The sequence below is a fragment of the Notamacropus eugenii genome, chromosome 7 (genome assembly GCF_028372415.1).
Source record: "Notamacropus eugenii isolate mMacEug1 chromosome 7, mMacEug1.pri_v2, whole genome shotgun sequence".
In the NCBI taxonomy this organism is placed as follows: domain Eukaryota; kingdom Metazoa; phylum Chordata; class Mammalia; order Diprotodontia; family Macropodidae; genus Notamacropus; species Notamacropus eugenii.
In genome coordinates this window covers 470,574-492,816 of record NC_092878.1, presented here as the reverse complement: position 1 = coordinate 492,816, position 22,243 = coordinate 470,574, and the positions used below count along the sequence as shown (strand labels likewise).

The 22,243-nt window shown below is 37.2% G+C and overlaps 1 protein-coding gene across 4 annotated transcripts in view; it reads right to left on the bottom strand.

Moving 5' to 3' along the window:
* Nucleotides 1-22,243, bottom strand: part of MYO5A (myosin VA) — a 232,399-nt gene that overhangs the window by 125,760 nt on the left and 84,396 nt on the right. For all 4 annotated transcript variants that reach the window (XM_072623295.1, XM_072623296.1, XM_072623297.1 and 1 more), the window contains exons 4-6: nucleotides 21,655-21,799; nucleotides 5,025-5,181; nucleotides 1,260-1,403 (exon numbers count right to left, since the gene is read on the bottom strand). In XM_072623295.1, the coding sequence (XP_072479396.1) occupies nucleotides 1,260-1,403; nucleotides 5,025-5,181; nucleotides 21,655-21,799 (446 nt within the window). The remainder of the gene's footprint in view (nucleotides 1-1,259; nucleotides 1,404-5,024; nucleotides 5,182-21,654; nucleotides 21,800-22,243) is intronic.

Below are 22,243 nucleotides of genomic sequence, written 5' to 3'. Positions count from 1 at the left end.
CTCTGTAGTGGCAAAGAATGGAAATTGAAGGAATGTCCATCAAATGGAGAATGGCTGGAGAAGTTGTGGTATATGATTGTGAGGAAATACTATTGTGCTATACATGAGCAGGGTGCTTTCAGAAAAACCTGGAAAGACTTACATGAACTGATACAAAGTGAATGGAGCAGACCCAGGAGAATATTGTACACAGCAACAGTAACATTGTATCATGATCAACTGTTGAATGACTTCGTTATTCTCAGCAATACAATGATCGAAGACAATTCTGAAGGGCTTAAGATAAAAAGTAACCTCGACTTCCAGAGAAAGAACTAAAGGAGTTTGAATGCAGACTGAAGCATACTTGTTCTCACTTTGTTTTTCCTGGTTTCTTTTTGGTCTATTTTATTCCACCACATGACCAATATGGAAATATGTTTTGCAAGACTACACATACACAATCTATGTAAAATTGCTTGCCTTCTCAAGTGGTGGGATAAGAGGGAGAGCATTTAGAACTCAAAGTTCTTAAAAATAAAAGTTAAAAACTGTTTTTTACATGTAATTAGAAAAAAAATACAGAAAATTTCCTCCAGTGTTCCAAATCAGTAATATGTACATATATACACATACATTTTCATACATGCATATACATATATACATGCACAGATGCATTCATGTGCACATACTTAAAGATACATGAGAAAAGTTAGCTATACGAACTTGGGAAGGTACCTAAACCTTCCTTAGCTTTTAGTTTGTTTATCTACAAAATGCAGATTTTAACAGCATCTACTTTATAGAGTTCTTGGAATGATCCAGTGAGATAATATTATATAGCATACTCAAACAAAGTGTTATATAAATGCTAACTATTATTTGTACATATACTCACAAACATATGCATATATACATACATATCTCTGTGTGTGTGTGTGTGTGTGTGTGTGTGTGTGTGTGTGTGAGCTTTTGGGAAGCTGAGTGGAGAAACTTTTGATTTCATTGATACAGGGAACTTCCACTGAGGAAACTCCCCTTACCATCCGATGATAGATCATCATTCGCTTTGTAACTTATGGTCTCAGAGAACTTCCTAGGCAATTAGAAGTTAAATGACTTACTCAAGGTCATGTGGCCTTTATGTGTCAGAGATGGGAGTTAAACCCTGGTTTTCTGACTCCAGGACAAGCTCTATCCTAATGTGCTTCTCACGATATGCTAACAGCACATAAAAATGAACTAATTTTCACTAATATCAACCATACAACCCATCTTACCTGGAAGACCACTCTGGATTTCTCTAAAAGATAAGTTCTCATGTTGGCACCAATAATTCGATATCTCTTATCAAAGCCAATCTCAATGTATTTCCCAAAACGGCTGCTATTATCATTTCTTGTGGTTTTAGCATTTCCAATTGACTAGGAGAAAAAAGAGAACAAGACTTTAATGGCTTAAATATATCAATATTTTTTGGCATTTATAAAATTATAAGAGGATTCTGGAAGATAACAGGACTGAGCTTTTGAAAAGGCACCTTTACCTTTTGGAGGGGCACCATTTTTGTACCTTCAAATATCAATGCCTATGATTTCCCAATTTCACTCACTATATAAGACTATATCTAAGAAGAGAAAAGAAACTCAGAGAAAAATTTGTGGATAACAATTGAATAATTGTCAGAGTATTTAACCATAACATCTATAAAAACAAGAAAGCTTTTCAAAAACATAAAAGCAGGTTGGGAGAGGGCAGAACAGCAGTCACCAGAGCATCATGGCTATTGGGTTTCAGTCTTTTGGCCGACACAGCAGGTTTCTCTTTGCCAGATATGTTGAAGAACCTAATATAGCTTATCCAAATCTTTTATTTTGAATAAATGCATTTTTTGTTGGAATACAAGTTTTCTTGTAAACTATCATTACTAATCTCCAAGAGATCATAGACTCAGGTAGTTATTTGCAAATAATCACTCTTTGTTAAATAAAGGCTATATAAAAGTTGGCTTAAAAGTCTGTCTATAGGCATGGTAATTTATATCTATAGTGAAAAACAACATCTTATTTCTACTACAAAGTCTCAGAGAATATAATTTTCTTCCAAATTACAATACAATTTTAGCAATTAAAGTTCCGTATATTTTGCTCCTTGGTCAAGAAAACATATAGCTATAATTTTTTTTCTTTTACAACAGAGGAAAAATAGTGAAGAAAGAGAGGGGAAGGAGGAAAAGAGGGAAAGGGTGGAGGGATTAGGTAACCAGTATACAGTAAGAACCAAGGTCATAGTAGGCTAAGTGCTGGGCTTGTAGTCAGAATTCAAATCCTTGCTCAGATAGCTGTGTGACCCTGGCAAGTCATTTTCAGCCTCTTTCCTCATCTATAAAATGAAGAGGTTCAACTAAGTGATCTCAAAGGTCTCTGCCAGCTTTACATCTATGAAGCCTATAATTCCAAGCAACAGGATAAATTCCTCTGTCGAATATTTACTATCCAACTAAAGGACTGTGGCTCTGTACTTGACACTGTTCATATCATAGTTGGATAGAGCTGGTTCCCAGATGTGATGTTTTGAAGCGCTATCTAACCTTTCTCCCCATAACCCCTTCTTCTGCATTCTTTGGCTTCATGTTCCTTGTTCAATTTCAAAAGGAAAGGTCTCAGATCTGTTTTTTAATAATAAAAATGATTTCTCTTTACCCTTATTCCTGACCCACATTTCTTTTGCAGATGTCAGCATTCAGTTAAATCTGGTTACCTAATCCCTGCACCCTTTCCCTCTTTTCCTCTTTCCCCTCTCTGAGCAATCCCTATGGCCATCCTAAAGTTTTAATCCCTACCAACAGGAAAACAATTGGAAGGAAAATGAACAAGGTTTCTGAAGGGAGTTTCCAGACATTCCACAACAAATTATTCAGATCGGGGGTACTGTCTGCCCCTGTAATGTTCGCAAGGTCCTCTCGAATGTCAGGAGACCCTGACAGGAGCCCTTGCCTTGTTCTCACTCAACATAGCACACAAAATCTGATCAGTGTACAACTAGACTGAACAATGTTTCTTGGTGTAGTTATAGATGAGATTTTTCATCTTAAGAAAAGCAACCCAAATGATATACAAACCCAGTCATGGTAAGCCATTCTAGGTGCCAAGATGACATTTTTTAAAATGAAGCTAGAAACAGGCATGGCAATGAGAGGAAGCAAACTGTAGCTTTGTTTATTCTTAAGACAAAACAACAACTAGTTAGTTCTACAGTCACTATTTCACCAATGCCAGTGAAAGAGTAATCTACCAGCATTTGTTCAGAATTTGAAATGGACCCTCTGAGAAAATGCTTCAAAAACTTGAAGATATCTACGATTCTTGATCATTTTCTTTGAAAATATGCATTTGTTGCTTTCTTCCACTTGCATGCTATTTTCAACCACATTTCCATTTCTCACAGGAAGCTGTTCAACTTTCCCCACAAATCTATGTGTTTACATCACAACAAAAGAGGCAACCAGGCTGAGCCAAGGGTCAGTTCGAAGAGTGACTAGGACATATCATCAATTTCAGACTCCACACAGCACTGCAAACCAGGCACAATTACCTTGGAAAAGACACTGCAAAAACCCCTTGTGCCCCAGTTGTGTTAGACCAGTTATAACTTCATCTGTGCTTTGGGTGACAAGCAAGGCTTGATGAAGAAGAAAGAAGGGATAAAAAATATTGGTATGAAATTCTAAATGGAGCATTCACTTCTCTGTACCCAAATGAGTATTATTTTTCTTCATTTAACTGTGTTTCTTCCAAAATAGACATTTTCCTTATAAAAACATTACCAAAGTAATAGTCCTGGAAACACCAATGTTGAAATGTTTTAAGTTTTCTTCCCTACAAAATAAGTACCATCTTCTCTGGTGCATATATTTTTACTTCATATAAGCAAATATTTCTTATTTAAAAGATCCTCTTTTGTAAAAATTGTTCCTCTGGTAAGTCTCATATTGTTACTATTCTGATAATTCAAAAGTTTTGAAAACAATAGTATTGTCTTATTTCCTTCTCTAAGCTAAAATCACGGTATTAGATAAGAAAATAATGTTAGTTGAAGTGTCAAAAAAAATAGAAAGTAAAAAATTTAATTACTGTAACATATCAATCATGACAGCAAAACCTGAGTTAAGCATTTATTGTTAGAAATAATATTTTCAGGGGGAGAAAGGCAGAAATCAGTCAAACTAGATACTACAAGCAGTAAGTCAATAAAAGCAAGGCTGTCCTGTAACTCATTCATTTTTAAGCAGTAGTAATGAATCCAGTATACTGGCAAAGGTATAAATAAGGGTAACCTCACTTAGGCTCCCAGGATAATGTAGACTAGATGTGACAATGTACTTGTTTGGAAAAATAACAGCTGTAGCAAGATGAGCCATCACTCCTTTCTACTTACAGGAAATGAATGAATTTGGGGTGAAATTCATGAGGAATATAGTGTAAAGCATAACTTTCCAATATAACCTCAGGAACAACTTACTTAAGATTTTTAGCAAAATAAAAATGTTATAATCCATTTGATGGGTAGATACAAACAAATGGGCCAGTAGGGTATAACCATGTTACTGATTCTTTTACCATGTAAATGACTGCCATTAGTTGTCACCCTAGGATACGTAGATCAGATTTTGACATTACAGCTGAATGCAACTAATTTTACAATTAAATGCATGTGGTCCAAACACACATGAATTTCTAATGTTGTGGCCTACTAGTGAAAAACTGGGACATCTCTAACCTAAACTAAGTATGTATGAACATTTCTTAAGCTCACTTTAGCTGCTTTAGCCGTACTGAAAATGCCTATAAGAATTTTCACTGATTTCTTATATCCCTCCCTATGTACATAATTTCATTTTCCAAATAATAAAAACAGGCCCCAGATTTTATCACTCATTTTATCCTGAAGTGCTACATTATTTATATACTTTGCATTTATCTTAGGTATAGTTAACAAGAGCAGTGCATGTTGAGCAGCAAAGGCTGAGGATGTTGCTACCTTACCTCCATAATGGGATTAGAGGCCAGAACCTTCTCTTCAACATTGGCCTCACTGGCAGAACCACTCACAGTTGCAAAGTATCTCATGGCATACTTAGCAGAGACTGTCTTTCCTGCACCAGACTCTCCACTTACAATGATGGACTGATTCCGTTCATCCCTGAAATACAAAGACGGTTAATCGCCAGCTGCTTCTCAAGCCTGATTGTAGACAGTATTATTTTCTAGCCAAGTGAAAACACCACACTTCTACAAGTTTATTCATGTTGAGATACATAAGAATGAATGAGACCAGTCTATTCCTTAATAACAAGCACCAGCACTGTATTGAAATGAATGAACATCTGTCATGGCCTCCCATGAGTAAATGGGTCTAGACAAAGGCCCTTTGAATGGCTGCACACATGCCTCAAAGTATGTACACACTCTTCTGTGCCAAACAAATAATATGGCCACTAATCTAAATAAGGTAGGAGTTGTTCCTGTGGCACCTTCGCAGAGAAATTGATAAGAAAAGATTGCATTGCTGAAAATCTTTGAGTAAACTGGTAGCTGCTGAAGAATGAATCTACATTTCAAACTCTCTTGGCTATACAAGCAGAGAAGAAAATGATTCAGATACTGGCTAGATCGGTTCAAAAAACAATAGAATATTATATACCATTAACACTGTGTTAATCACAGTTCAGTATTCATTCACACAATGACTTAATTCACAACTTGTTTCAATGAACACTTTCCATTCACTGGGGACTCCCATTTCTGACTGTGGTTGATTCCCAGAAAAGAGAGGCAAACTCCACTCAGACCACAGGGTACCAAGAAATGGTATCATTTATACCTATATTTGCAAAAATGAAATTTGCCTTTGAAAAAAGTCTTTAGAGACAATACTCCAAAAGGCCAAAAGTTAGAGATGTTTTCCATGGAAATGGATGACCCTTAAAAAAAAAAAAAAAGATGAGCACGTCTTAATTTCCAAATCAGTAAATTCAGGGTTTTCTGTGCTAAGAAAAGGAAATGAGAGGATTTCAAGATCTTTACCTAAGAAATATTTAGGTTGAAATTGAACACATCTTATAAAAAATTCTAGTCTTGCTGATGTATTTTTCTTAAAATATATAATAGAGGTTTTACCTCCCACCCCCAACAAGACAATGTTAGGAAATTACTTAGATCTTTAGAATCTTAGTAGATTAGGTTATATCAGGGGCAGCTAGGTGGCTCAATGGACAGAGCACTGGGCCTGAAATAAGGATGACGTGAATTCAAATCTGGCCTCAGACACTTACAAGCTGTATGTCATGGTTAACTGTTTGTGAGTTTCCTCATCTGTAAAATGGGAATAATAACAGTACCTACCTCTCCATGTTGTGGTGAGGCTCAAGTAAGATAATGATCATGAAGCACTTAGCACAATGCCTGGCACCTTGTAAGCACTATATAAATGTTAGCTATCATCATCAGCATTATTGGCCATTAGATATAAGGCAAGCATCAAAGATATATTTTCATAATTAAAAGCATGATGAGTTAGTCACGCATGCCCATGAATATGAAGCATAATTATTTAAAAGTTAAATGATACTCATTTGGGGTAAATTCTGGGGAATTGGGTTTTTTTTGGGTTTTTTTTGATATCTCAAAATGAAATTGTGGGAAAAGGTCTGAGGGAGTTGCCTTTTCCTTGCCTTGCTGCATATTATTTGAACACTTTGGACTGTGAGAGAGAGTACATTCAATGATGTTTAACTACTTTGAATATTTATAGCTAAACATAGCTTTCAAAACTTTCCTGAGTAACGATAGTTTTCTTTCCCATCCTTTTGTTTCAAGCTGCAAAGATCAAACAACAACCATCTTTGAACAGCTAGTTCCCTTTGGACACTTCAGCGCTAGGTACTGAGGAGTATACAAAGACATAAGACCAGTCCCTGCCTTCAAGTGGCTTACCACCTAGGATAGAGAGAAGACAAACACTCATAAAGAAATCAGATGGTCAGTGATGCACGCAGGAATTCATTGATTCAACAAGCATTTATTAACTGATAACTAAAGAACATATGCCGAAGGATTTGAGAGGGGAGTAGACTCTAGATGTGATTTTCATAGGTATAAGGAACCCCAGATGAAGAAGCTCTTTCTATGCAGATCAGCATCTGTTCTGAAATGTACAGTCATAGTGGTTTGGGGAACTGAAAGATTAATGTGACTTGATAGGGTCATTCAGACAGTATATATCAGATATAAGACTTGAGCCCATGTCCCATCTTCTTGGCCTGCTGGCTTGGCCTCACTGCCAGTATTCTATTGTCCACCTCCATGTGTTTGCATGGACTGTCCTCTCTATGCCAGTATGCTCTCCCTCCTAATTTCCAACTCTTAGAATTCCTGGTTTTCTTTAAGACAGCTCTAAGCCTTCCTCTTAGAGATGGCCTTCTCCTTTAAAGTGATCTTCCATCTTCTCTTCTCTGTACTTGAGTAAATGTTGTTTTCCCCATTACAGTGTACATTCTTTGAAGAACAGGACTATTTTTGCTTTTTCTTTGTATCACTAACACAACCCAGTGACTGGCAAACAGTGATCACTTAATAAATGCTTCTTGCAATGCACTGGAGGTGAAATCTCCACACACCATGTACTCTTAAACAGTGGCCTTGTCAGGTTAATGTCCTTATTATGATGATTTTCATGATCTCATTTCAGTCATAATTGGAACCTGCTATGTTTTAAAAAATACCATTTCAACATATTAACGATTAGTCCAAGACACCCTCATTTCTGAAGTCATCATAATTAATTCTTGCCATGTTATTAATGTCATGGAAAATTTATAATTGATAGACACTGCTTTTATAAATTAGCCCCTTCAGAGGTTATAATGTGCTATAATCTGCAATATTCATAAAATTAAAATGGAAATGCAGTGGGTGGAAATAAAGTATAGTAATTTCACCATTTGGCAACCAAAAAAAATACTTGTTCATCGACTGCACAAAGCAATATGTGACTTCTAGTTTAGTGATAAAGCTGAAACTCGACTCTCGGTAATCTGTGCTCTTCCTACCACACCGTACTGCCTCCAGGTCAGCAGGTTCAGACTGTAACTTTCAGGTTGTGTAGAGAAGAGATAGCCCTGAATTCAGAAAAAACAAAGCTCTAGCAATTGGCTTGTGTTTGTGAATCTGGGAAACTCAAGCACAGGTACTAGATAAGCCAACGTCCTTGAGGTCTGAAAGTAAACTTCTAAAAATCAAAGTTTTGATTCTGACGTATGATTCTGACAAAATCTTTAGGATTCCATGGGAAAATACCCCTTTATTTCAAAAATAAACTTTAAAATAAACTCTGAAAATAAAAGCTTCTTTCCAGGGCAGACAATTATTGTAAACTGCTATGAACATGTCTTTAGTCTGATTCAAAGGTCAGACTACGTACCAGAAGGTTGCACATTATGCCCCTCTTCCTCTTCATTTTTTCATCTCCCCATCTCTTGCTGTCTTGATCTCTCTGAACTTTTTTTTTTCTGAGAATGACCTGCCTTTCTATTTAAGTTATAAAAGCTCTTTAGCCTATAGGTCAATGAACCTGGGCTCTCCAAGGCTAAGCCAGAACAGTACAAGCTCTGGCAGATCCAACCCATCTACAAATGTTTCAAGTAAAGAACAAATGACAGATGGCATCTTGTACTGCAACAATGCTAGAACCACTTAAGCTGTAAAAGCTCATCAACAGTCTGGCCAAAAGGTGTTGCATTTTTAAACTACAGCAAGTCCTGAAGGCTGCCATCTGTGTGGACAGAGGGAGTACTCATAACAGACAAGATCATGGATCCTCTCTAGGTATTTCTAAACACTGGAAATATCTCAATATTGAAAAATATTGAAAAATTTATGGCTATACAGTTATTTATTATGTCACATTGAACCCTATTAAGTGTGATGTGAAAATATTGGTACTCTTGCCATGCTACATGGTGCTTGAAAGAGAGTTGGACTTGAATACATCATTCTAACAATGTGGTTATGAACAGGACCAAACCTCTCAGCTTCAGCTGCTTTCTCTATAGGACGGCAATAAAAGCACTGGTAGAATCTATCCCACAGAGGTGTTCAAAGAATCAAATGAGATTATGCATACAAAGTGCTTTTAAGCCTTAAAAAACAGTATATAAATGCCCATTACCCTTATTCTTAATTTACAGGTAAGAAAAGATGACTTTACTATTTCTGGTGAGATATTTAGACCACATTCCATTCTTAAAGGCAAGGATTGTGAATGCTTAGAAAATAAAGTAGTAACCTTCACATCCTGAAAATTGGAAAAACAAAACAGGAACATGGGGATAAGCAACACTGAAGGTGTTGCGTGCAAACAGGCATACCAGTGTATTCTTGGTGGAACGATGAAACAAGACCAGTATTTTTAAAGCAATTTGGAATTGTGCAGCTAAAGTGACTAGAATATCGATATCCTTTTTACCCAAAGATTCCAATATGAGGCTTATATCCCAAAGAGGCCGTGGATAAAAAGAAAGTTACCATACAATACCAAAATATGCATAGCAGCACTTTAGCAGTAGCAAAAAACTGGAAATAAAATAGATGCCCATTAACTGGGGAATGGTTTAACAAACTGTGATACATGAATGGAAAATTGCTATGCTGTAAGACATGCCAAATATGATGAATACAGCAGAACATGGAAAAATTTACACAATCTAATGCAGAGCCAAGAAAATAACATACATAATGCCTCCAACAATATAAACTGAAAGAACAACCATAAAGCAAACAGAAGTGAATGTTGCAAAATTCCAGAGAAGAAGCATAGTCTGAAAGAGGAGGTAAGAGAAGATATATCCACCCCCCTCATTGGCAGAGATGGGGAGTCCATGGGCGTGACAATACTGCATAAGTTTTCAGACTTTCTCAACTATTTTTTTTTTTTTTTGCTTATTTAAAAAATATTATCTGCTATATGGGATGATTCTCTGGCAGAAGGGGAAGAATAATGGAAGAAATTTTGGTGATATAAAAAAATATAAGAAAAATAAATTTTCAAGTGCTGGTCATATCACATTAACCTCATTTCCTTTTTAGAAAGGAAAACCAGCCTGGGGAGGTCAGCAGAGGGCCATAGACAGAATATACTGAGAGATCAGGAAAATATTTGGAAAAGTCTCCAGGGTGTCCTTGGGGTCATGACAGAGAGACGTTAGACGATGATAGGGTTAGGTAGATTCTGAACTGGTTGAATGACTAGACCTAAATAGCAGTTAAGAATGGGTCAGTGCCACCTTAAAAGATCCCAAGTGGAACATTCCAAGGATCTCTCCTTGGTGGTATTTTCTGCAGCACATGCAAAGCTACCTCACTGTGGGATATATTTGGAACTAGTAGGAACCTTGGGGGGTGGGCGGGGGGGTGTCTAACCCAATTCCCGCATTTCACAAATAATGATACTGGGGCCAAGGGAGGTTAAGAGACTTGACCATGGTCATAAAGGTATTAAAGAGCAGACACAAACTCAAGTGCTGTGACTCCAAGTTCTCTCTCTTTCCTTTTACAGTTAGACATAAATGACATACTAGTCAAATTTAGAGATGGGAGAGGAATAAGCATTTATTAAGTACCTACCATGTGCATGGCACTATTAAAGCTTTATAAATACCAGTATGTATTAAAGTCTATACTATGCGCTAGGTGCTGTGCTAGACTATAAGGGTAAAAGAACAAAGAATGAAATAATTCTTACTCTTGAGCTTACGTTCTAGAGGGAGAGACAAGTACATATATAAGAAAATAAAGAATAAGTAAACAAGAGAAAAATTAGAAATAAATACAAAGTAGTTTGGGAAGGAGAGCACTAGCAATTAGGTTATATCAAGAAAGACTTTATTCAGCAGCATAAAGAATAAATACACTTCATCCTAAAAGTAGGGATTCGTGTGGCACAGCCAGTGCAAAGGCACAGAGAGAAGAGATGAGACCTTCATGTGAAGAACCAAAAGAAAGTCAGTTTGGTTGGATCACAGAACACAGGAGCAGGGAATACTGTACATGAGGCTAGGGAGATAGGCTGGGATCACCTTGTGGAGGACTTTAAAAGCCAAGCAGAGAAGTTTTCTTTTTTGTCCTAAAGACAACTGAGAACCACTGACATTGGTTTAGGAGGGAAGTCCCAAAGTCAGATCTGTGTGCAAAAGTAAAACTGCTTCGGCAGCAATGTAGAAGATGCGGTGGAGTGAGAAGGACTTGCATCAAAGAGCCCAGTTAGGATTTGGTAACTTACTAGATACATGGGTTAAAGCAGAACGAGAAGGCTAAAACAATAACATGCTGGAAAAGTGGGGATATTGGAAGGGTTGTGGTACCTTCAACAGAAACAGGGGAGTTTAGAAAAGGGAGGTTTGGGTAAAAGATAATAAGGCCATTGCTAGATATGTTGAAATAGCATGTCCCTACGGCATATAGTATAAAATATTTGATAGGCAAATGGAATTGATGTCCAAGGGGGAACTATGGTGGCTCATATTCATATATGATATGTGACATGCACACAAGTAAAGGTCTACATATATACATCTGTGTATGTATGTGTGTATGTGCACACATGTATACATATATACACATATTCATCCATTCTGATATAATGATCACGTATGTCAGTTCACTCCTAGGATATATTTTGTCTAGGTCACTTGAATTTATTAAGAATAGGCAGATGGTGCCTAAATCTTCCCCATCTTGTCTTTCCACTCCTTGCTAATCATTTTTGTTCAAAACCTTCTCTGCCCAAAGTTCATTCTCCTTGGAAGAGAAAACATTAGTGAAATAACAGTTGGGAAGTTCAGCCATCTCACCACCAGCCATTTCATCATTCCACATACCCTGAGCAGGGATCTTATCCCTGTTGTTGAATCCTTCTTGGATTGCCCATTTAACTAAAAACACACTTTTGGTCGTCCTTTGGCATTACCAACATCAGGGTTTCAACATTCCTGACAATTCTGAGAGGACTGGGCTACTCTTTTCTATTTATTCTCAGTTACTTGCCCTAGCTTCCATTTTCTGCACAAAAATCTGAATTTATATTAATGGGTTCCCTGTGCATCCGTATTGGTTTCTTTAGGCAGGTCCCTTCCTAAGCCTCAACAGAATCAGTTCTGCTTTGAGTCTTCAGAACTTCATCCTTGAGCATTTCCCATCCCTCTTGGGCCTTTCTCTCTGCAAAATATCACATCATTGGATCTCCTTGTAATTTTTCTAAGCATTTTAAAAGCTGATGACCTAACATATAATGGAATCATCTAAAAAATCTGCCATGTCATACCTGTATAACTTAGACCATAACCACTTTTCATTTTCTTTACTAAACACAGTGATGTAGTAATGACTTATCTCCAAGATTCCTGTCATTTCTACCTTAGCAATCAGTCCTTCCTGGTGAGAATCTGGTACAGAATAGCATTTCCCCTTCTACTTTTTGAAGGATTAAATTTTCATTACAGCAAGATACAAATTTGTCTTCAAAAATCATGTTTTTACCTAACATGCATGTAAGTGCCTACTAAGTGCCAGACACTGTGTCCATTATTTGTCTTCTTTAAACAATTCTACTTATTTGATTAGTATTAGAAGATTCCTAAAGGGTGGGGACTATGTTTTCTATCTTTTGTATACTTGATACACTGTACTGTACTCAAATATACTTTGTAGCTCATTAGCATCTTTCCATCAGTACCCGGTTTGACAAAAGTTAACTAATAGGCAGGTAGGTGACACACCAAAGACAGCGCTTATTCTGGAGTCAGAAGGATCCGGGTCCAAATTGAGCCTCAACACTTACTAGCTGTGTGACTCTGGGTAAGTCACTTAACCTCCTTGCCTCAGTTTCCTCACCTGTAAAATGGGGGTTATAATGGTAACACCTACTTCTCAGGTTTATTGTGAAGATCAAATGAGATAATAATTGAAAACTTCTTAGCACAGCGCCTGGCATGTAGTAAGTGTTATATAATTGTTAAAGTTATTATTACTATTAAGTAGTATTTTTATTATCTTCCAAGCTAGAATGAATGTGCTGGAAAGCTGAAGCTAGGCAACATATAGGAGTTCATCACTATGTTAAATGTAGAGAAATATCACTATGGAAGAGCATCCAAAGAGTCTGCCTTGCTTATGCATCTCAATGCTTTACTAGATGTCTGTAATGTTAATATACAATAATTCTGATTCAAATAAATTTCTTATACAGTTGAGAAAATTTGATTTTGGTGTGCCCTTCTTTGAAAACTGTGACTAATGAGCAGTGACTACTTCTAGTGGTAGTGCATTAATAATTAGGCCCTTTAGGGAGATGAGTTTTTCATTCTCAACCTCATTCTCCCCTCCTCTCGGAGGGGCTTTAGCTTTCCCTCAATTCTCAATCAAGTTCAGAAAACAAAATGAACCCTCAAAATGACAGTGGACAAAAATCATATATACCGCATTTGTGGGGTGATCTTTTTGTGGGGGACAAATGAATACATAATATAAAGAGAAAATATCACAGTTGGTACAGGCTGTTAACTGTGACAAATTTTACTCTAGAGAGCCATGAAGAATAGTCAGGAAATGGAAACAAAAATTCTCTAGAGACTAAGGATTAAGTCATCACTACCTAGCTTTAAGATCAACACCTGAATTTGAATGTTAATTTCCAGTGATGTCAGTATTTAACTTTCTCACAGCCAGAAGACTCGGTACGTGCCGTACAGTTTCTAGTGACAAATACATTCTCATTGTCATCTTGTATTTATAATTAAGTGCATGTTTGCATAAAAATGGGAATGGATATGTTTTTTTTTTTTTTTTATTGCACAGGATAAAAACCACAGCCCCACCATAAAGGATTACAATGTGTAATGAACAGCAATAACACAAACAACCAAGTAGAAGTACATGAGAACACACAGAGGAACTACACAACAAAACAAAATGTGGTACATCTTCACAAACCAATCCCATAAAAATAAAGGAAAGTCAATAGTTAAATGAAAAATAACACTGGAACACAGGCGATAGGAAGGAGACTCAGCAATACCACTGAACGCCATTTTAAGCTTTTCAATATTCTCTCATTTGATCCTCATAACAATCTTGTGAGTAGGGAAGACAATTGTTATTATCCTATTTCACAAATGAGACAATTGTGATAAAGAGGTTAAGTGTCTTGTTGAAGGATATAGAGTTCTTCGGTAGCAGAACTGGCTCTAGCCATCTACCCTGGGGCTTTTTGAGACTCTACCATCTCTTTTTAGATTAGAAAATGCTCATTCAGTTGTTTCCATGATCAAGGATCTATTTCAAAGATCAATATCAACCTTCTGCCAAATCTGCAAGTTCCAGTCACACGTGATCAGAACATGGGGCATTTAACTCAAGTTAAACAGCTGTTCCACAGATGTAGCATGCAAATGCATGTCTAATAGTCTCAAGTTTGCAAAGAGCTTAAGATGCAATATAAGGCACAGCCATCAGTACTATAAGTAGTAGTAGTAGCTAGAAGATCTGAATCTGAGTTCTGGTTTTGACACTTTCTTTATATCTGGGAACAAGTGAATGGAGCTCTCTGAGATTGCTTGAGTTTGGGATGGAGTGAGTTTCCTCACTTGTTAAACAGGAAAAACAGTCGTTACATTACTTTTTAAAGTTGATGTAAAGAAAGCTCTCTGAAAACTTTAAGGTGCTTTTGAAATATGAGTTACATACTCACATTTAGAGTTATAATGCACTATACCTGCAAAAGAAGGTAATAAGGAAAACTGTGATAGGATAAGTATACTGTTCATGGGCATACAGCTATCAACAGTAGAGAGATAGGCTTAGACTACTAATCTGGGGCTTTTCTCATTAAACCACACACTCTCTAACCATTGGGCTCATATCTACCTAAAGAAATTAGGGCAGCTAGGTGGTACAGTGGATAGAGCACCAGTGCACGAGTCAGGAGGACCTGAGTTCAAATCTCACCTCAGACACTTGACACTCACTAGTTGTGTAACCTTGGGCAAGTCACTTAACCCCAATTGCCTCATCCTGGGTCATCTCCAGTCATCCTGAGGAATATCTGGTCACTGGATTCAGATGGCTCTGGAGGAGAAGTGAGGCTGGTAACCTGTACAGCCCTCCCTCACTCAAAACAAAGTCAAGTGAAAGTCATTTCATTATTTCTCTGATGGTATAGTCTTCTTTGGCAAAGAAGGATGAACACATGCACACCTATAGGAATTATTGGTATCATCCTTACTATAAGAGGTGAAGCTGAGTCTTCCCTAAACCTAATTCTATAGTAGCAGAAACTTTCAAACAGTCCCTAACTATGAATTTAATGAAAGATAATATTACCTCTATCAGAAAAGTATGTTATCTTCACACCTAGCAAGAAAATTATGCAATAAAAAATGTAAAGGAAGGAGGTCTAACAGTACCACATCTTAAACAAGTAAAATGGGTAATTTTATTACATTAAATTAAAAAGGTTTTGTATAAATAAAATTAAAGTAGTCAGGATTAGAAGGAAAATAGAAAAGTGAGAGAAAATTCTTATAGACAGTTTCCCAGATGAAGGTCTCATCTCTCAAATATAGAAAGAATTTTGTCAAATTTATAAGAATATAAGGGGTATATGATTGTGATGGAGTGCTGCTGTGCTGTAAGAAATGCTGAGCTAGCTGATTGTAGAAAAATGTGACTTGAATGAAATAATGATGAGTAAACCTAAGAGAATGTTGTGCACTGTGACAGTAACGTTCTAAGAACAGCTTTAAACAAATAAAGTCATCGAGTTAACTAGAATCAATGACAAAGGATCTCTGAAGGAAGATGCTATCCACCTCAGAGAAAGAAGTGATAAACAGAAGTATGTGGAGTATGTTTACACACACACACACACACACACACACACATATTTGTATCTAATGGTAGCCTTCTCTAAGGCAGGTTGGGGAGGAAGGGAAGAAAAAAATTAAAAGTACACAGCAAAGAACAAAAGAAAACTTAGAAGGAAGCACAGAAAAGCAGGGAAACTTTGAAAAATATGTGTAGTATTTATTACATAGGGTTTTTTTTTTTTAAGTCAACAGTATGAAATGGAAATTCATGGTTTTATATTGAATGCTCTTTTTATGTTGGACTGTTACAAGAAATGCCCTCTTTTTTTGTCTTTTTGTTTTTAAGTTCAAAACGAATTTAAAAAATTTTTAAATAGAAAGCACATTCATAAACAGGAAGCAAAGGAAAAATATATAAGTAATGACCTAGCAACATCACCTGGATGTTCTAAGTCTAATTAAGCATGCATGAATTTTTAAAATTTCTGCCCACATTATAGGCAGGGGTTTCTACAAGAAATGACTGACTGAAGAAACCAAAGAAGCCTGTTTTTGAAAGCCAAATTGAGAAAAGGAAGGAAATGTACAATACATAAGGCTAAGGTGGAGTCTCAGGGGAGCTGTATAAAATAAGTTACTGAAGGTAACCAAAATAAACATCTAAGGGTAAAAAGAAAGAAAACTGAGAAATATGAATATCAATAGAACACCAGTAATAACGATGCTAAGGGAGCATCTATGTGGTGCAGCGAATAGTGTACCGACCCTGGAGTCAGGAGGACCTGAGTTCAAATCGAACCTCAGACACCTGACACTTACTAGTTGTGTGACCTTGGGCAAGTCACTTACCCCCAATTGTCTTGCCTTTCCCTCTCCAAAAAAAATATTAACGATGCTAAGCATAAAACTTTAACTTAAAACACCAGTATATTCAAAGAAGTCTTTTATTCCTTCAAGTAAACATTTTTCCAAAGTCCTTTTTGTGGGAGTCTTTTGCTCTAAATTTCTCCTTCCAAGATCGAATACTCCAACAAACCAGTACTCTTCTGTCTCCTTGGTGTACAAGGCACTGGTCATCTTGACTTGAAAGACCAAAAACCCTCTATATAGATGGATAGAAATTCTCTAACCCACTTGAGAGCTCAGATTTGTGGGTTGTAGAAGAAAGCTGTACATGCATAAATTGGTGACTCCTGGGGGAAGAAGTGGGAGAGGATCAGAATTTGTGATTCCTTTGGTTCAGAGAAATTATGGTGTGGAAATTCCCCACATCAGTGCAAATCAGCCACTCATTTGTAACTTGTAGTCTTACAGAGTTTGCTGAAGCATGGAGAAATGGAAATAATTTGCCTCTGGTCCTATTGCAGGTATGTGTCAGAGGCAGAACTTGAAGGTAGGATCCTGATTCCAAACTTGTCAGTCTACTACTATACTATTCTGTTTTTGATTTGATCCTTCATTATTGTCTGTGTTCATCCTTTGTTTTTGAAGAAGACCATGACATCAGAGAAATGATGACATGACTTGCACTTAACTTGTTTTGAGTGAAGAAGGGCTATGCAAGGTTACCAACCTCACTTTCTCCTCCTGAGTCATCTGGGTCCAGTGACCAGATATTTATCAATACATCAGGATGACTGGAGATAGTCCAGGATGCAATGGGAGACCTTGACCTTTTTAGGTTGGCCGTTTCAGGTACTCATTTAGAGGGCGGTATTGCCCATATAGGGATATGAATAGTTTGCCCAAATTAGATAACAAGTTTTTTTCTTTTCTTTCCTGTTTATCTTTTTATGCCTCTCTTGAGTCTTATATTTGAAAATCAAATTTTTTAATGAGCTCTGGCTTTTTCATAAGGAAGGTCTGGAAATCCCTTATTTCATTGAAAGTCTATCTCTTTGCCTTAAAGATTACACTCAATTTTGCTTATTAATTGATCCTTGTAGTTCAATCTCCTTTGCCTTATGCAATATCCCATTCCAATCCCTCTGATCTTTTCATGTAGAATCTTCAAGGTCCTGTGTAATCCTATCCTTTTTTTTAAGGGCATAATCTGGTATCACAAATAGTTTTCTCCTTCTTCCTTTCTATTTCCCCACAACTTTTATTGATACCTCTCTGTTTAATCTTTTTAAAAAGATATTATGGGCTTATGCACCAATAGCTGAAAGAAGCATATTATCATTGTTAAAATTTGTTCTTGTGTGTAGCTTTATGTCTCTTCATCTAGTACCAAGCCTGTGACTGTGTACGTACTCATTTTATATGACTGATTCCATCCTGGTGCCTAGCACAGTGCTTATCATATAGCTGATGCTTAACAAACACTTTTTTTCATTCACTCAGGTGCTAATTTGGCACAGATTTGCTAAAACAATCATTAAACTTTTACATAATGAGGTAATTCCTTTCATGACTAAAAAGACTAACTTAGTCCTTCAGATTCTCTCTACCCACAAACTTCTAATTCAAAGTGTACCAGAGGAGTTATAGGACAATTCAAGGTAGAAACAGAGGGCTGATACTGAGGAATAAATGTTTATTAAGGCACATGTAATCATTAAAAATAAAAGCTACTTGAAAACAGTTAAGAACTGTTTTTGGATTTGTCTTTGTATCTCTAATAACTAGGGTCTAGTGTTTGACATAATAGGTGCTTGATAAAGAAATGGTTTTTTTTATAGTTTTATTTATCTCTTTTTAGATTTTGACATTCATTTCCACAAAATTTTGAGTTCCAATTTTTCTCCTCATCTTTCCCCTCACCCCACCCCATAATACCTTGAATTCTGATTATCCCTTCCCTCAATATGCCCTCCCTTCTATAACACCCCACCCTTCTCTTATCCCCATCTTCTCTCTTTTCTTGAAGGGCGAGATAGATTTCTATGCCCCATTACCTGTATTTCCTATTTCCCAGTTATATGCAACAACAATTCTCAACATTCATTTCTAATACTTTGAATTCCAACTTCTCTCCCTTCCTCCCTCCCCACCCATCCCCACTGAGAAGGCAAGCAATTCAATACAGGCTATATATGTGTCATTTTGCACAAGACTTCCATAATAGTCATGTTGTGTAAGACTAACTATATTTCCCTCCATCCTACCCTGTCCCTCATTTATTCTATTCTCTCCTTTGACCTTGTCCCTTCCCCAAAGTGTTTACCTCAAATTACTCCCTTCTCCCATTTTCCCTCCCTTCTATCATCACCCTCACCCCTTGTCCCCTTCTCCCCTACTTTCCTGTAGTGTATACTAGATTTTCATACCAAATTGAGTGAGCATGTTATTCCTTCCTTAAGCCATGTGATGAGAGTAAGCTTCACTTTTCTCCTCTTACCTCCTCCCTTTTCTCCTCCACTGAAAAAGATTTTTCTTATCTCTTTTATGAGTGATAATTTGCCCCATTCCATTTCTCCCTTTCTTCTCCCAAAATATTCCTCTCACCCCTTAATTTTATTTTTCATAGATATCATTCCTTCTGATTCAACTCAACCTGTGCTCTCTGTCTACGTGTGTGTGTGTGTGTGTGTGTGTGTGTGTATAATTCCTCCACCTACCCAAATACTGAGAAATGTTTCAAGAGTTACACATATTATCTTTCCATGTAGGAATGTAAAGAGTTCAGCTTTCGAAAGTCCTTTATGATTTCTTTCCTGTTTACCTTTTCATGCTTCTCTTGATTCTTGTGTCTGAAAGTCAAATTTTCTCTTCAGGTCTGATCTTTTCATCAAGAATGCTTGAAAGTCCTCTATATTATTTAATGACCACTTTTCCCCCTGATGTATTATACTCAGTTTTGCTGGGTAGGTGATTCTTGGTTTTAATCCCAGTTCCTTTGACTTCTGGAATATCCTATTCCAAGCCCTTCGATCCTTTAATGTAGAAGCTGTCAGATCCCGTGTTATCCTAATGGTATTCCCATAATACTTGAATTTTTTCTTTCTAGCTGCTTGCAATATTTTCTCCTTGACCTGGGAACTCTGAAATTTGGCCACAATATTCCTAGGAGTTTCTCTGTTCAGGTCTCTTTCAGGAGGTGATTGGTGGATTCTTTCAATATTTAGTTTGCCCTCTGGTTCTAGAATATCATGGCAGTTTTCCTTGATAATTTCATGAAAAATGATGTCTAGGTTCTTTTTTTTGATCATAGCTTTCAGGTAGTCCCATAATTTTTAAATGGTCTCTCCTGGATCTATTTTTCCAAGTCAGTTTTTCCAAAGAGATATTTCATGTTATCTTCTATTTTTTCATTCCTTTGGTTTTGTTTTGCAACTTCTTGGTTTATCATATAGTCATTAGCTTCCCTAAACTCCACTCTCATTTTTAACGAACTATTTTCTTCAGTGAGCTTTTGAACCTCCTTTTCCATTAGGCTAATTCTGCTTTCTAAAGCCTTCTCCTCATTGACTTTTGGACCTCTTTTCCCAATTGAGTTAGCCTATTTTTAAAGGTGTTATTTTCCTCAACATCTTTTTTGGGTCTCCTTTAGCAAGCTGCTGACTCACTTTTCAAGCTCTTCTATGGCCTGAGCCCATTGTATATTCATTTTGAAGGTACTGGATGCAGAAGTCTTGACCTCCTATGACAGTATGCTTTGTTCTTCCTCATCCAAAAGAATGGAAGGAAATACCAAGAAAGTAACCTTCTATGGTCTTATTTCTTTTCCCCTTTTTGGGCATTTTCCCAGCTAGTTACTTGACTTCTGAATCCTTTGTCAAGAGGAGTGTTGTAGTGCTCCTGCTCACCCCAGGACTGTACTCAGGGTATCCAGAAGTCTTTGCTGCCCATAGCCTTGAGCCAGGGTCAGGGCTGGACTCTGCTCCCTTCTTGCTCAGGTGGAAAAAGCCCTCTCACTGACCGTTGGTGCCTGTGAGTTGAGGGATCTGTGAACTGCTGCTGCTTCTGGGGATTTCTTCCCCAAGCCTGCTCCAGTCCTGCTCCTCCCAGAGTCACACAGCCGAGACTGGTCTGGGCTCTGCTTCACATCCAGTGTGACAAACCTTTCCCTTCGGCCTTCCAGGTCACCTGGGCTGGAAATCTCCTCCACTCTGTCTTTCTGTGGCTTCTGCTGCTCTAGAATTTGTTGAGAGTCTTTCTTTACAGGTATTTTATGGGCTGTGGGGGAAGAGCTAAAGTATGTACGTCTTTCTACTCCACCATTTTGGCTCCACCCCCAAGAAATGGTTTTTGAATGTGAGAATTCCACTCAGAGTTTAGTGCTTTTATTGAGCCCTTTACAGATCTATGGGTAGGGAGCTAGAAACATGGCCACCGTTTACATATCCTAATGACTAGATACTAATTCTTGGACATTTAAAACTCATACACAGTATAGACTCAGTCACATGTTATGGGTTTCCATTCCCTAAACTGAAGCATCAAGATAAAAACAAAACAAAACAAACCTAGGAGATAATTTGAAAATGTCTGCCACTAACTAGAGAATTTTAGAGCTATATGGAATGTCAGGGTTCACTAACTCCAGTTCTCTCATTTTGCCTATGAGGAAAGCCCCTTCACCTTTTCAAACATCAATTTCTTCATTTATAAAATGAGGTGTCTGAGCTAAGTGACCTTTGAAGAACTTTACTGATCTAAAAGTCTCTAATTAAGTCCAGACATTTTCAAATCATCCCCTCAGATCTTCTGACTCCCAGTCTGGTATGCTTTCCTTTACACTGCACTGCCTTCTGGAAATGAAAGAAATTATGACAAAAAATGAAACAAGGATAAAACCGTCTTTCCCTCACCTGGCCATCTGCTTATAAGCCTCTTCTGCCACAGCAAAGATGTGAGGATCCATATCTCCCATGTTCTGTCCACTGTATGCATTAATGATATCTTCTCCATAGATAGGCAGCTGTTCATAAGGATTTATAGCTACTAAAACAATACCTGCAAAAGAAAATAAAGCACATACACAGGATAATACTGGCAGATTTTGAGGAAGGTTGGTGGAAGAAAGTTAAACAGTAACGCTGATTCTTTCCTGACCTATGCTACTTATACAAAAATTACAATTGAATTTCATGATGCTTGGCAGCCAAAAGTATCTAAATGAGCCTTCCAAGGCTGAATGTAATTTCTTAAATATGATCAGTCATGCAACTGATAAACATAGTGAGAATCACAAATAATCCAAAGTCTTATTTTAATTTCAACCATTACTGATCTTAAAAACTTAGGGATCAAGTACAAAACTAGGTCTTGTTCCCTGACTGCTTAGCCTTATTGCCAAATGGTTTGCCTGTCCACAGTTCATCCATTTATAAACAGGTCTGGTCTCATTCCTTTCCTAGCTCACTGTCCTCCCTGACACATCCTGACAAATTCATGATT